The sequence below is a fragment of the Oncorhynchus masou genome, chromosome 16 (genome assembly GCF_036934945.1).
Source record: "Oncorhynchus masou masou isolate Uvic2021 chromosome 16, UVic_Omas_1.1, whole genome shotgun sequence".
NCBI lineage: Eukaryota > Metazoa > Chordata > Actinopteri > Salmoniformes > Salmonidae > Oncorhynchus > Oncorhynchus masou.
Window position 1 is genome coordinate 24855026 of NC_088227.1, and position 10468 is coordinate 24865493.

General features: G+C 46.1%; 1 protein-coding gene across 2 annotated transcripts in view; it reads right to left on the minus strand.

The window, feature by feature from the left end:
- The window catches only part of mthfd1l (methylenetetrahydrofolate dehydrogenase (NADP+ dependent) 1 like), an 86557-nt gene that overhangs the window by 18446 nt on the left and 57643 nt on the right, over window positions 1–10468 (minus strand). For both annotated transcript variants that reach the window (XM_064991294.1, XM_064991293.1), the window contains exons 20-23: window positions 6632–6771; window positions 5626–5667; window positions 3202–3305; window positions 1951–2128 (exon numbers count right to left, since the gene is read on the minus strand). In XM_064991294.1, the coding sequence (XP_064847366.1) occupies window positions 1951–2128; window positions 3202–3305; window positions 5626–5667; window positions 6632–6771 (464 nt within the window). The remainder of the gene's footprint in view (window positions 1–1950; window positions 2129–3201; window positions 3306–5625; window positions 5668–6631; window positions 6772–10468) is intronic.

Below are 10468 nucleotides of genomic sequence, written 5' to 3' on the forward strand. Positions count from 1 at the left end.
CCCTAACCCATCTGGACAAGAGGAATACCTATGTGAGAATGCTGTTCATCGACTACAGCTCGGCATTCAACACCATAGTACCCTCCAAGCTCGTCATCAAGCTCGAGACCCTGGGTCTCGACCCCGCCCTGTGCAACTGGGTACTGGACTTCCTGACGTGCCGCCCCCAGGTGGTGAGGGTAGGTAACAACATCTCCACCCTGCTGATCCTCAACATTGGGGCCCCACAAGGGTGTGTTCTGAGACCTCTCCTGTACTCCCTGTTCACCCACGACTGCGTGGCCATGCATCCCTCCAACGAAAATCATCAAGTTTGCGGACGACACTACAGTGGTAGGCTTGATTACCAACAATGACGAGACGGCCTACAGGGAGGAGGTGAGGGCCCTCGGAGTGTGGTGTCAGGAAAATAACCTCACACTCAACGTCAACAAAACAAAGGAGATGATTGTGGACTTCAGGAAACAGCAGAGGGAGCACCCCTCTATCCACATCGACGGGACAGCAGTGGAGAGGGTAGTAAGTTTTAAGTTCCTCGGCGTACACATCACAGACAAACTGAGTCATGATTAGGTGACTGACTAGGGGTGCTCAAGTCTTCAGGTCTCAAGCAAGGTTACTCATCACGCAGGGGAACACTGGGACCAGAAGCCAGCCCTGGTATTTCTAAAACACTGGCTCATTTTTCCCCTTGAGGCCCCCATTAGCAGCCAGAATGATAATTTTGCGCATAAAACCCAAGTCAGACAGGCCCACTGGGCTATAAATGGACCAGCCCATCTGGCATTTGCCTGAAATGGCAGGTGGCCAGTCCGCCTCTTTCATCATGTGAGTAACCACCTGGTATGGTTTGGCCAAAGCAGACCCGTTCTTGGCAAGTCTTCACACCTCCTCTGTGAGGCATAGGAGGGAAAGGGTCGGAGGAAAGGCCACTTGGACCTACTCCGCCACATGCAACAGGCTTTATGTATAGGGGTTGTTCATAGGGTCACAGGGAGGAACTGAATAGGATACAGTAGCACAGTAACACACACCCCTATGCCCCTGGCCCTGACCACAGCATTCTCACAGGGCTCAGAGGAATGAGTGTGTCAGGACCCTGTAACAAGCCCCAAACAATTAATATCACAGGTCAGTGCTGCACCACGCTAATACTAACCACCACCCAGTGCTTACACATATACAAGCTAGCATTGTGTCTCATTGCAATAGCTTCACGGTGAACTAGAGATGGGGTTTATTCCACTAATTCAATTCCAACTCTGTAAATTCCATTTAGTTCAATTCAAAGTCCATCCGTCAGTCCATCTCTGAATTCTGAGATAATTAAATTCCTCTCAAGTCCAACGTTCCTAATAATTCCATTCCCAATTCAACATTATGCCCAACAATTCCACAAATTCTAAATCCTCAGGGGTTCAGGCTGATCATGTCACTCAGTTCAGACAGCATAGCTATACTGGAAATATACAAATACATTTTTACGCTGCATGGTTTGAACTCCATGTGCATGAATTCCAATCCAAACAGTCCAATTCAATATCTTGAAGATTGTTGAAATTAAAATTGAATTCAACGTAAATTCTTCACTTCATCAGTAAATTCAAGAATTGAATTGGAATTTCAAATCTAAATTGAGCCCAACCCTGCATAGCTCCCCATGTACTGTAAAGCTAACATTACTGGTGAAATAAATGTGACCCGACCTTGCAGGCTCAACAAAAGCACAGTGTCAGTTAAGTGTTGTAGATCAATAAATTATGGTCGGGACATTTTAGAATGATTGGAACCAAATTCCTGCACCCATTTATATCACAAGCCAGCAGGGTCTGCAGAAACATGACAAGTTTGTCTATTTAGCTTACATACTTTCCAGTACTTCCAGATTAGCGTTTAGAAGTGTAAACTAGAGGCTAGATGTCGTAGTGCAATGGGGCGTCTGTCTCTCACCTCTTGGCTGTAGAGGAACTGGAAGTGGCTGGGCTGACTGCCGGCCTGCTTCACTGCCTGGGCCAGCTCCACCGAGCCACGGCCACCCCGAGCCCAGTGATGACACGGCACGGCATCCGACGCCCCAGACTCCTTGGCCATCTGGCACACCAGGTCGATCTCAGCCTGCGTGTCGGTCCTGTGGAGTAGCCAAGGAGACGGTAACCATAGAGGAAACCAGGGAAACAACTGCAGGGATTGGAGCAATGAATGGTGTGACTGACAGTTGTTGGGACACATAACAAGGTGTTGAAATGAGATGGCAACTTCGAAGTGTTTAAGTTTGGCTTAACAAGACCTTTGTCCTTATGTTTTTGCAGTGTGTGTGGCGTGGCCATGTGACAGCCCATTTAGTCTAAATGAGGCCTGAAGGCCAAAGCCACATTCTAATAGCTTCCGACACGCCACAGTTGCTGTGTAAACACCTCAGTCACACTGACACACTATGTAAAACACACCAAGTCATCTAACCACAGACCTCAACAACACCAGTCATGACATGGGCCACTTACTGTGTCTTCACAGTCCTCACAAGGATAGTCCTCACAAGGAACATTCACATTTCCCCACAAATAAATACATCTATTTTAGGTTTAGGGGTTAGGGTTAGAATTAGGGGTTAAAGGGATATTTAGGGGTTAAAGGGATAGCATGCTAGCAGATACACGAGCTAATGCTAGTTGGCATTAGCTCGCAAAACTACTTTCCTTCATACTGGACACAGACATAATCCCTAATGTTACGGTTAGGGACAATAGGATTTAGAATGGGAAGCAATTGTTTTGTCCCCATAAGGATAGTAAAACAAACGTGTGTCACTGGCAGGTTGACATTTATTGTCATGAGTCTTGTCCTGGAAGCAGAACGGAGGGATTTCCCCTAAGATGGGCCAGCTGCAAAATCTAAATAGTTTATATTTTAAAAAATGCATGAAAACAGTGTGCTTAAGGTTTAAAATCAGACGTTATGACTTTATGGCCGTGCCGGCTAGTGGCCACTCTGCAGAGCTGAGTGTCACTGACCCTCATATGTGTTTGCATATTTTTGTAACAAACTGATAAGGATTCTAAAGCTAAACATGTTTTATCTGCATTCGTCTGTGCATTCACATGCCTGTCCACGATATGGGGTCTGACAGAGAGAAGAGAGGCCCAGGCCAGCTAAGGACACAGCTGATCAGCTGCTCAGACTGTTACAGACTGGAAGTCTTACTTGAAGACGTTGAGAGCCACGACCACAGGGACTCCAAACAGGTGGGCTATCTGGATCTGTTTCCTCAGGTTACTGCTGCAGCCCTTCACCACCAGACTCAGGTTCTAGAATACAGAGGGACAGAGAGAGTGAGATGGGAGGGAGGGAGAGATTCATTCCAATCTAATGAAAACATAGTCAACCTCAAAGTGAAACTCAGCCAGGTCAGAAGTGCAGTGGCGTTAGATGTGAGGCAGAGAGAGTGGCGGTTATTCATCTCTTTCATTTCCACAAGTGTGAATATTAAATGCTAACTACCGAAACAGGATATCACCGTTTACGAGAAGCTTGGTCAATGACTCAGGAGTTCGCGCTCATATGACACAGTCTGTGAGAAAGACAGAATGCGCGAAAGACTGAGAAAGAGCGAAAGAGCAAGAGAGAGCGAGAGAAGAGATAAAAAGCAAGAGTGGGCGTAAATAGAGGATGTTATAATTGCATTGTAAGAGCCAGGTCTTTTACAGAGTCAGGAGAATTGGAAGGTCGAACCTATTGGCATCCCTCTACCCCACTCTGCTACAGTCCCCTCTGGTAGTTCAGTCGCCTAGAGCAACACTGGCTCGTCTTCAACAGTTTAGACTTTGGGGGGGGGGGGGGGGGGGGGGGGGGGGGATGAGGCAATACTCACTAAGGAGCTCAAATCCTGTTTTACAGCAACATTGATACTCTCTGGGGAAGGAACAACCCCAACTATATGACATCCCATATGAAAAACACACAGGTTGATTTGTCAGAGTGGGTGTGCGTGCACGTGCGTGACTGCGCATGACAGGCAATACTCCCAGAGATAATTAAACCTTGTCTGTTTAGCACCAAAGTTGTCATATTCCAGGATCCACCGACTGGCCTATCCAGAACCCAGTCCTTAGTCGTCTCCAGGCCCTAAAGTTACTCTGCTGTGCCTGGCTCTGTCTCTTCTCTCTCAAGCCCTTCTGCTTCTCGTTACAGCCCTCACAATTAACTTAGCTAACACCCCTTCATTATTTGCTCAGCTGAGGAGCCTTTGAGAGAGTAGTGATTTAAACCAGGCATGGGGATTGAACATACAGACCCCCCACCTCCATCTCTATTAAGACCCCTCCCTGCCCGGAGACCCGAGCCAAGGGTCTATTTGCCCTGCTAATCAAATAATTACCTCAAATCATGTTGAAGAGAGAGCGAGAGAGAGTGCGATGCATGTCTGTATGTGAGGAATAGAAAGAGGAATGAGGACCAAAGGGGGTGGCTGGAGGCTAGGGCAGAACTTGGAAATGTCAGATACTCTTTTTAGTCCTTCCTTCGTTCTCCTCTTCCCTCCTACCCATGTGTATAGTGTGACATTGCATCATCCCCTAAAACCATAAACCTCATCTGACCTTATGAAATCTGCCTGGTTATAGGTGTGTTCCGTATTACCAGAGACATTCATATCCAGGTGCTAAGTCCCACTGTTCTGCTGGCTGATTGATTGATGAAATGATATTCCACTCGTCACTTGCATCCCAGATCTAAATCAGTCCCTTATTAGAGGGGAAGTACTGTATGCGAACTGGCAGTTAGAGTGTTGGACTTGTAACCGAAAGGTTGCAAGATCGAATCCTTGAGCTGACAAGGTAAAAATCTGTCGTTCTGCCCCTGAACAAGGAAGTTAATCCAATGTTCCTAGGCCGTCATTGAAAATAAGAATTTGTTCTTAACTGACCTGCCTAGTTAAAAAAAAAAAAGTATGCAGAACATCAAGGCCTGGATTAATAAAAACCCTTGTACACGCCCTTCCTCAAGTCCACGCCTGTAATGTTAACAGGGCGCAACGTTGCCACCTATGGACAGGGATATGTATGGCCTTCCGTTTTATCAAGCCCACAAACAAACAAACAAAGGCTTGATTTGTTGATTGCGGTGGCAAATGTGAAAGGAACTGTTGTGTTGCACAACATGGTAATAGGTCTTACATGAGCAAATGACTTAACTGTATCTAATAGTACCAAGGCTATCCTGACCTTAGACAAAATCAGGTTATGTTAATGATCATAACCCAGTGATTAGATCGAACCACAACCCCCCTACCCCTCCACCTACCCCTCCACCTCTCAATAAAGCCACTGACATGTTTATTTCTATCCCTGCATCATCACCAAGTCAGGGAACCAACGGGAGACATGCAAATCAATTGTTGGTCAGGAGGACATCATGTTCATGTCAGGTACAGTAGCTCAACTCCCAGCTCTTTCATGCCACAAAGTGTCTGTCTGCGGACTCTGGCTAATACTTGTTTTCTCTGGTATTTTTTAAAACTTGGGGAACAAGGGAGTCAACTCTGAATAAGCTCACATTGCCACGGGCAACAAAAATAGTTGTACTACCCTGTTTCAAACCATGTAAAGTGCTCTCTCTCCAATATCTTACCTCATCTATGTACTCTCTTGGTAGAGGTGAGCCAGCTGAGACCTGCAGGAACAGTCATTTTAGCACATATTCAAACAAAAAATATAGCACCATCAAATACTGTATTTTACAGTTAGTTTTGTGTATTATGGTCAACTCGGGTACAGTAAATTCCAGGATACTGAAATGAACGGTCCAGGTGCTAGTGCAGATAAGCAACTCTCGGACTCGGGTTATCTAATACAGGCTAGAAACAAGCATTTATTCCAGGGAGGTATGCAGCACACAAATCACTGAGTTTATGGATACAGCATGAACACATAAGCCAGAGCACTATGATCACAGAATGTCTCGTCCTTAGACATGTACAACAGTGGGCCATTTACTGATGTACATGGTAACCGCTCTATCCTAGAATTGCAGAGATCCTATAACGTTAGCCAGTAGAAAACAATAAAGTTTTCTTGCTATATTGGTATTATAGAATGCAGTGGTGGAAAAAGTACTCAAAAGTCACCATAATAAAAAATGACTCAAGTAAGAGTCACCCAGTAAAATACTGTATAAATCATTTCAAATTCCTTATATTTAGCAAACCAGACAGCAACTCTGAAGCGTTGGTGTTTAGTGAGCCCACCGGAACAGTTTGTAGGGATGTACTCTTAAAAAAACAAAACAACGCACAATTGAAGCTAGGCCAATTGTGCGTCGCCCCACGGACCTCCCGGTCACGGCCTGTTACGACAGCGCCCTTAGCCACTGCGCCACCCAGGAGGCCCCCAGGGATGAACTCTTGATAAGTGTGTGAATTGGACCATTTTCCTGTCCTGCTAAGCATTAAAATGGGTGTCAAGGAGAATGTATGCAGTAAAAAAGTACATTATTTTCTTTAGGAATGTAGTGAAGTAAAAGTTGTCAAAAATATATATGGTGAAGTACTGACACCACAAAAAACTACTTAAGTAGTACTTTAAAGTATTTTTACTTAAGTACTTTACACCACTGATAGAATGGATGGATGACTCACATTGGGACCGCCACCATGCATTTTCAATGCTCTGACCGTGGCGACTAGGACGACAACGTTTGGCCTCAGCCCCGAGGCCCTGCACTTGATGTTGAAGAACTTCTCCATCCCGATGTCTGCCCCAAAACCAGCCTCAGTCACTGTAGAAAGGAGAGAAGGGGGTAGGAGTCAACACCAGAGTTAGACAGAACGTGAGATAAGTCCAAAGCATAGGCAGATCAGCCCTGTGTTTGTTTTCACTTTCTGTAACTTAGTTCTACAGTACATGGACATTACAAGTGACCAAGTCCTCAGTTTAGTCGGATACATCTTCAAAGAGCACTGCAGCGAAGACAAGCCATGTTATGATCACTTTCTACCTCCCCCTCTACCCATCTCTCTATCCCTCCCATCTCTGTGGGAGTAAATCTGGAGTGAATGGCTGGTTCAGTTGGAGGTCTGTAAAGGGTCCAGGGCCTCTGATACTACAGCCCTGGGCCTCTTGAACACACTCCAACACAAGCAAATAGTCTACCTGCAATGACAGCTGTGTTAGATAAATGGCCCGAGATACAGCTTCCTGGAGGGACACCACTGCATGAGTCACAAGGAGAAAGCAGCAACCACAGATATTCATCACCAGATAGCACAGCTATGCTGAAGGTGGCTCAAGATGGCGCCGACAGAAATGGCAGCTCTGCTTCAAGCTCCTAAGCAACATTTCAGTATTTTGTTGTGTGCTATTTCTTACATTATTAGGCCAGAATGATTTTTCTGTTACTACATATTCCTGGAAATAACTTTCGGATATCAGAGCGGCGGTAACTCACCAGCATTACGACTTGAATTGGATCCTTGTTCGTACCCCCTAGGGCAATGAAATGGATCCTTTGTTTGTACCCCCAGGGCAATTGAACTTATCCCAGAGGCTGCTCCAAGATTCGGAGTGGATTTCTACTCTGACTCAGGAGACGTGCACTCCATCCACTGCTTCCGAGTATATACCTCACTAATGTTCAGTCTCTGGACAATAAAGTAGACAAACTCAGGGCAAGGATCTCCTTCCAGAGAGACATCAGGGACTGTAACATACTCTGCTTCATGAAATCATGGCTCTCTCCGGATATACTGTCCCCGTCCATACAGTCAGCTGGGTTCTCGGGACATCGCGCAGACAGGAATAAAGAACTCTCAGGAAGAAGAAAGGTGGTGGTGTATGTGTGATGCTTAACTACTCATGGTGTGATTGTGATAACGTACAGAAACTCAAGTCTTTCTGCTCACCAGACCTAAAATACCTCAATCAAGAGCTGACCGTTTTACCTCCCAAGAGAATTCTCTTCGGTTATAGTCACAGCCGTGTATATTCCCCCTCAAGCCGATACTATGACGGCCCTCAAAGAACTACACTGGACTTTATGCAAGCTGGAAACCACACATCCTGAGGCCGCATTTATTGTAGCTGGGGATTTTAACAAAGCAAATTTAAGGAAAATGCTGCCGAAGATCTATCAACACATTGACTTTAGTACCTTCGCTGGAAAAACACTCGACCACTGCTATTCCCTCATCCGGGATGTCTACAAGGCCTATTCAACGCTGGTCTGACCAATCGGAATCCATGCTTCAAGATTGTTTTGATCATGCGCACTGAGATATGTTACGGGTAGCCACTAAGAAAAACATATACAGACACGGTGACTGAGTTCAGCAAGAAGCGTATACGGGAAGTTGTTCCCACGGTGACTATTAAAACCCACCCAAACCAGAAACCGTGGATAGATGGCAGCATTTGCACAAAACTGAAAGCGCAAACCACCGTATTTAACCATGGCAAGGTGACTGGGAATATGGTAGAATACAAACATTGTAGTTATTCCCTCTAAGGCAATAAAACAGGCAAAATGTCAGCACAGAGACAAAGTGGAGTCGCATTTCAACAGCTCAGACACTAGACGTATGGGTCAGGGTCTACAGACAATCACAGATTACAATGGGAAAACCAACCACATCGCGGACACCGAAGTCTTGCTCCCAGACAAGCTAAACACCTTCTTTCCCTGCTTTGACAACAATACAGTGCCACCGACATGGCTCGCTCCCAAGGAAAGTGGGCTCTTGTTCTCCGTGGTCGATGTGCGTAAGACATTTTAGTGTGTTAACCCTCGCAAGGCTGCCGGCCCAGTCTGCATCCCTAGCCGTTGGCTGGAGTGTTTATGAACATATTCAAGCTCTTCCTATCCCAGTCTGCTGCCCCCACTTGCTTCAAGATGTCCACCATTGTTCCTGTACCCATGAAAGCAAAGGTTACTGAACTAAATGACTATCGCCCCGTAGCACTCACTGCTGTCATCATGAAGTGCTTTGAGAGGCTAGTTAAGGATCATATCACCACTACATTAACGGATACCCTAGACCCCTTTCAATTTGCTTACCGCCCCAATAGATCCACAGACGATGCAATTGCACTGCCCTATCCCATCTGGACAAGTTTCTGTCTATGTAAGAATGCTGTTCATTGACCATAGCTCAGCCTTCAACACCATAGGAAACACCACCTCCACTTCCCTGATCCTCAACATAGGGGCCCTACAAGGGTGCGTGCTCAGCCCCCTTCTGTACCCCCTGCTCACCCATGACTGCGTGGCCACGCACCCCTCCAAATCAATCAAGTTTGCAGATGTCACAACAGTAGGCCTGATTACCAGCAATGACGAGACAGCCTACAGGGAGAAGGTGAGGGTCCTGATGGAGTGGTGCCATGAAAATAACCTCTCCCTTAACGTCAACAAAGCTGATCGTGGACTTCAGGAAACAGCAGAGGGAGCACACCCTTATCCACATTGACGGGACCGCAGTGGAGAAGGTGAAAAGCTTGAAGTTTCTCAGCATACACATCTGAAATGGTCCACCCACACAGACAGTGTGGTGAGGAAGGCGCAACAGCACCTCTTCAACCTCAGGAGGCTGAATAAATTCAGCTTGGCCCCTAAGACCCTCACAAACTTTAACAGATGCACAATTGAGAGCATCCTGTCGGGCTGCATCACCGCGTGGTACGGCAACTGCAACACCTGCAATCACAGGGCTCTCCAGACGGTGATGCGGTCTGCCCAATGCATCACCGGTGGCACACTGTCTGCCCTCCAGGACACCTACAGCACCCAATGTCACAGGAAGGCCAAAAAATATAAGCAAGGACATCAACCACCCGAGCCACAGCCTGTTCACCCCCTATCATCCAGAAGGCGAGGGCAGTACAGGTGCATCAAAGCTGGGACCGAGAGACTGAAAAACAGCTTCCATCTCAAGGCCATCAGACTGTTAAATAGCCATCACTAGCCGGCCTCCACCCATTACCCTGCCCTGAACGTAGTCACTGTTCGTAGCCAGTTACCACACGGTTACTCAACCCTGCACCTTAGAGGCTGCTGCCCTATGTACATAGACATGGAATCACTGGTCCCTTTAATAATGTTTACATACTGCTTTACTCATTTCATATGTATATCCTGTACTTGATTTTAGTCAATGCGACTCCGACATTGCTCGTCCTAAAATGTATATATTTCTAATTCCATTATTTTACTTTTAGATTTGTGTGTATTGTTTTGAATTGTTAGATATTACTGCACTGTTGGAGCAAGGAACACAAGCATTTTTCTACACCCACAATAACATCTGTAAATATGTGTATGTGACCAATAACATTTGATTAGATGACAGCTAACACCACTAACACAGTTAGGGCTACAGGTTTACATTTCATCACACTGAAACTGTCAGCAAAGAGCTAGCACAGGGCTGATGACAACATAGACAACCAGCCTTGTGACCGCTTCCTGTTGTTTACACAGG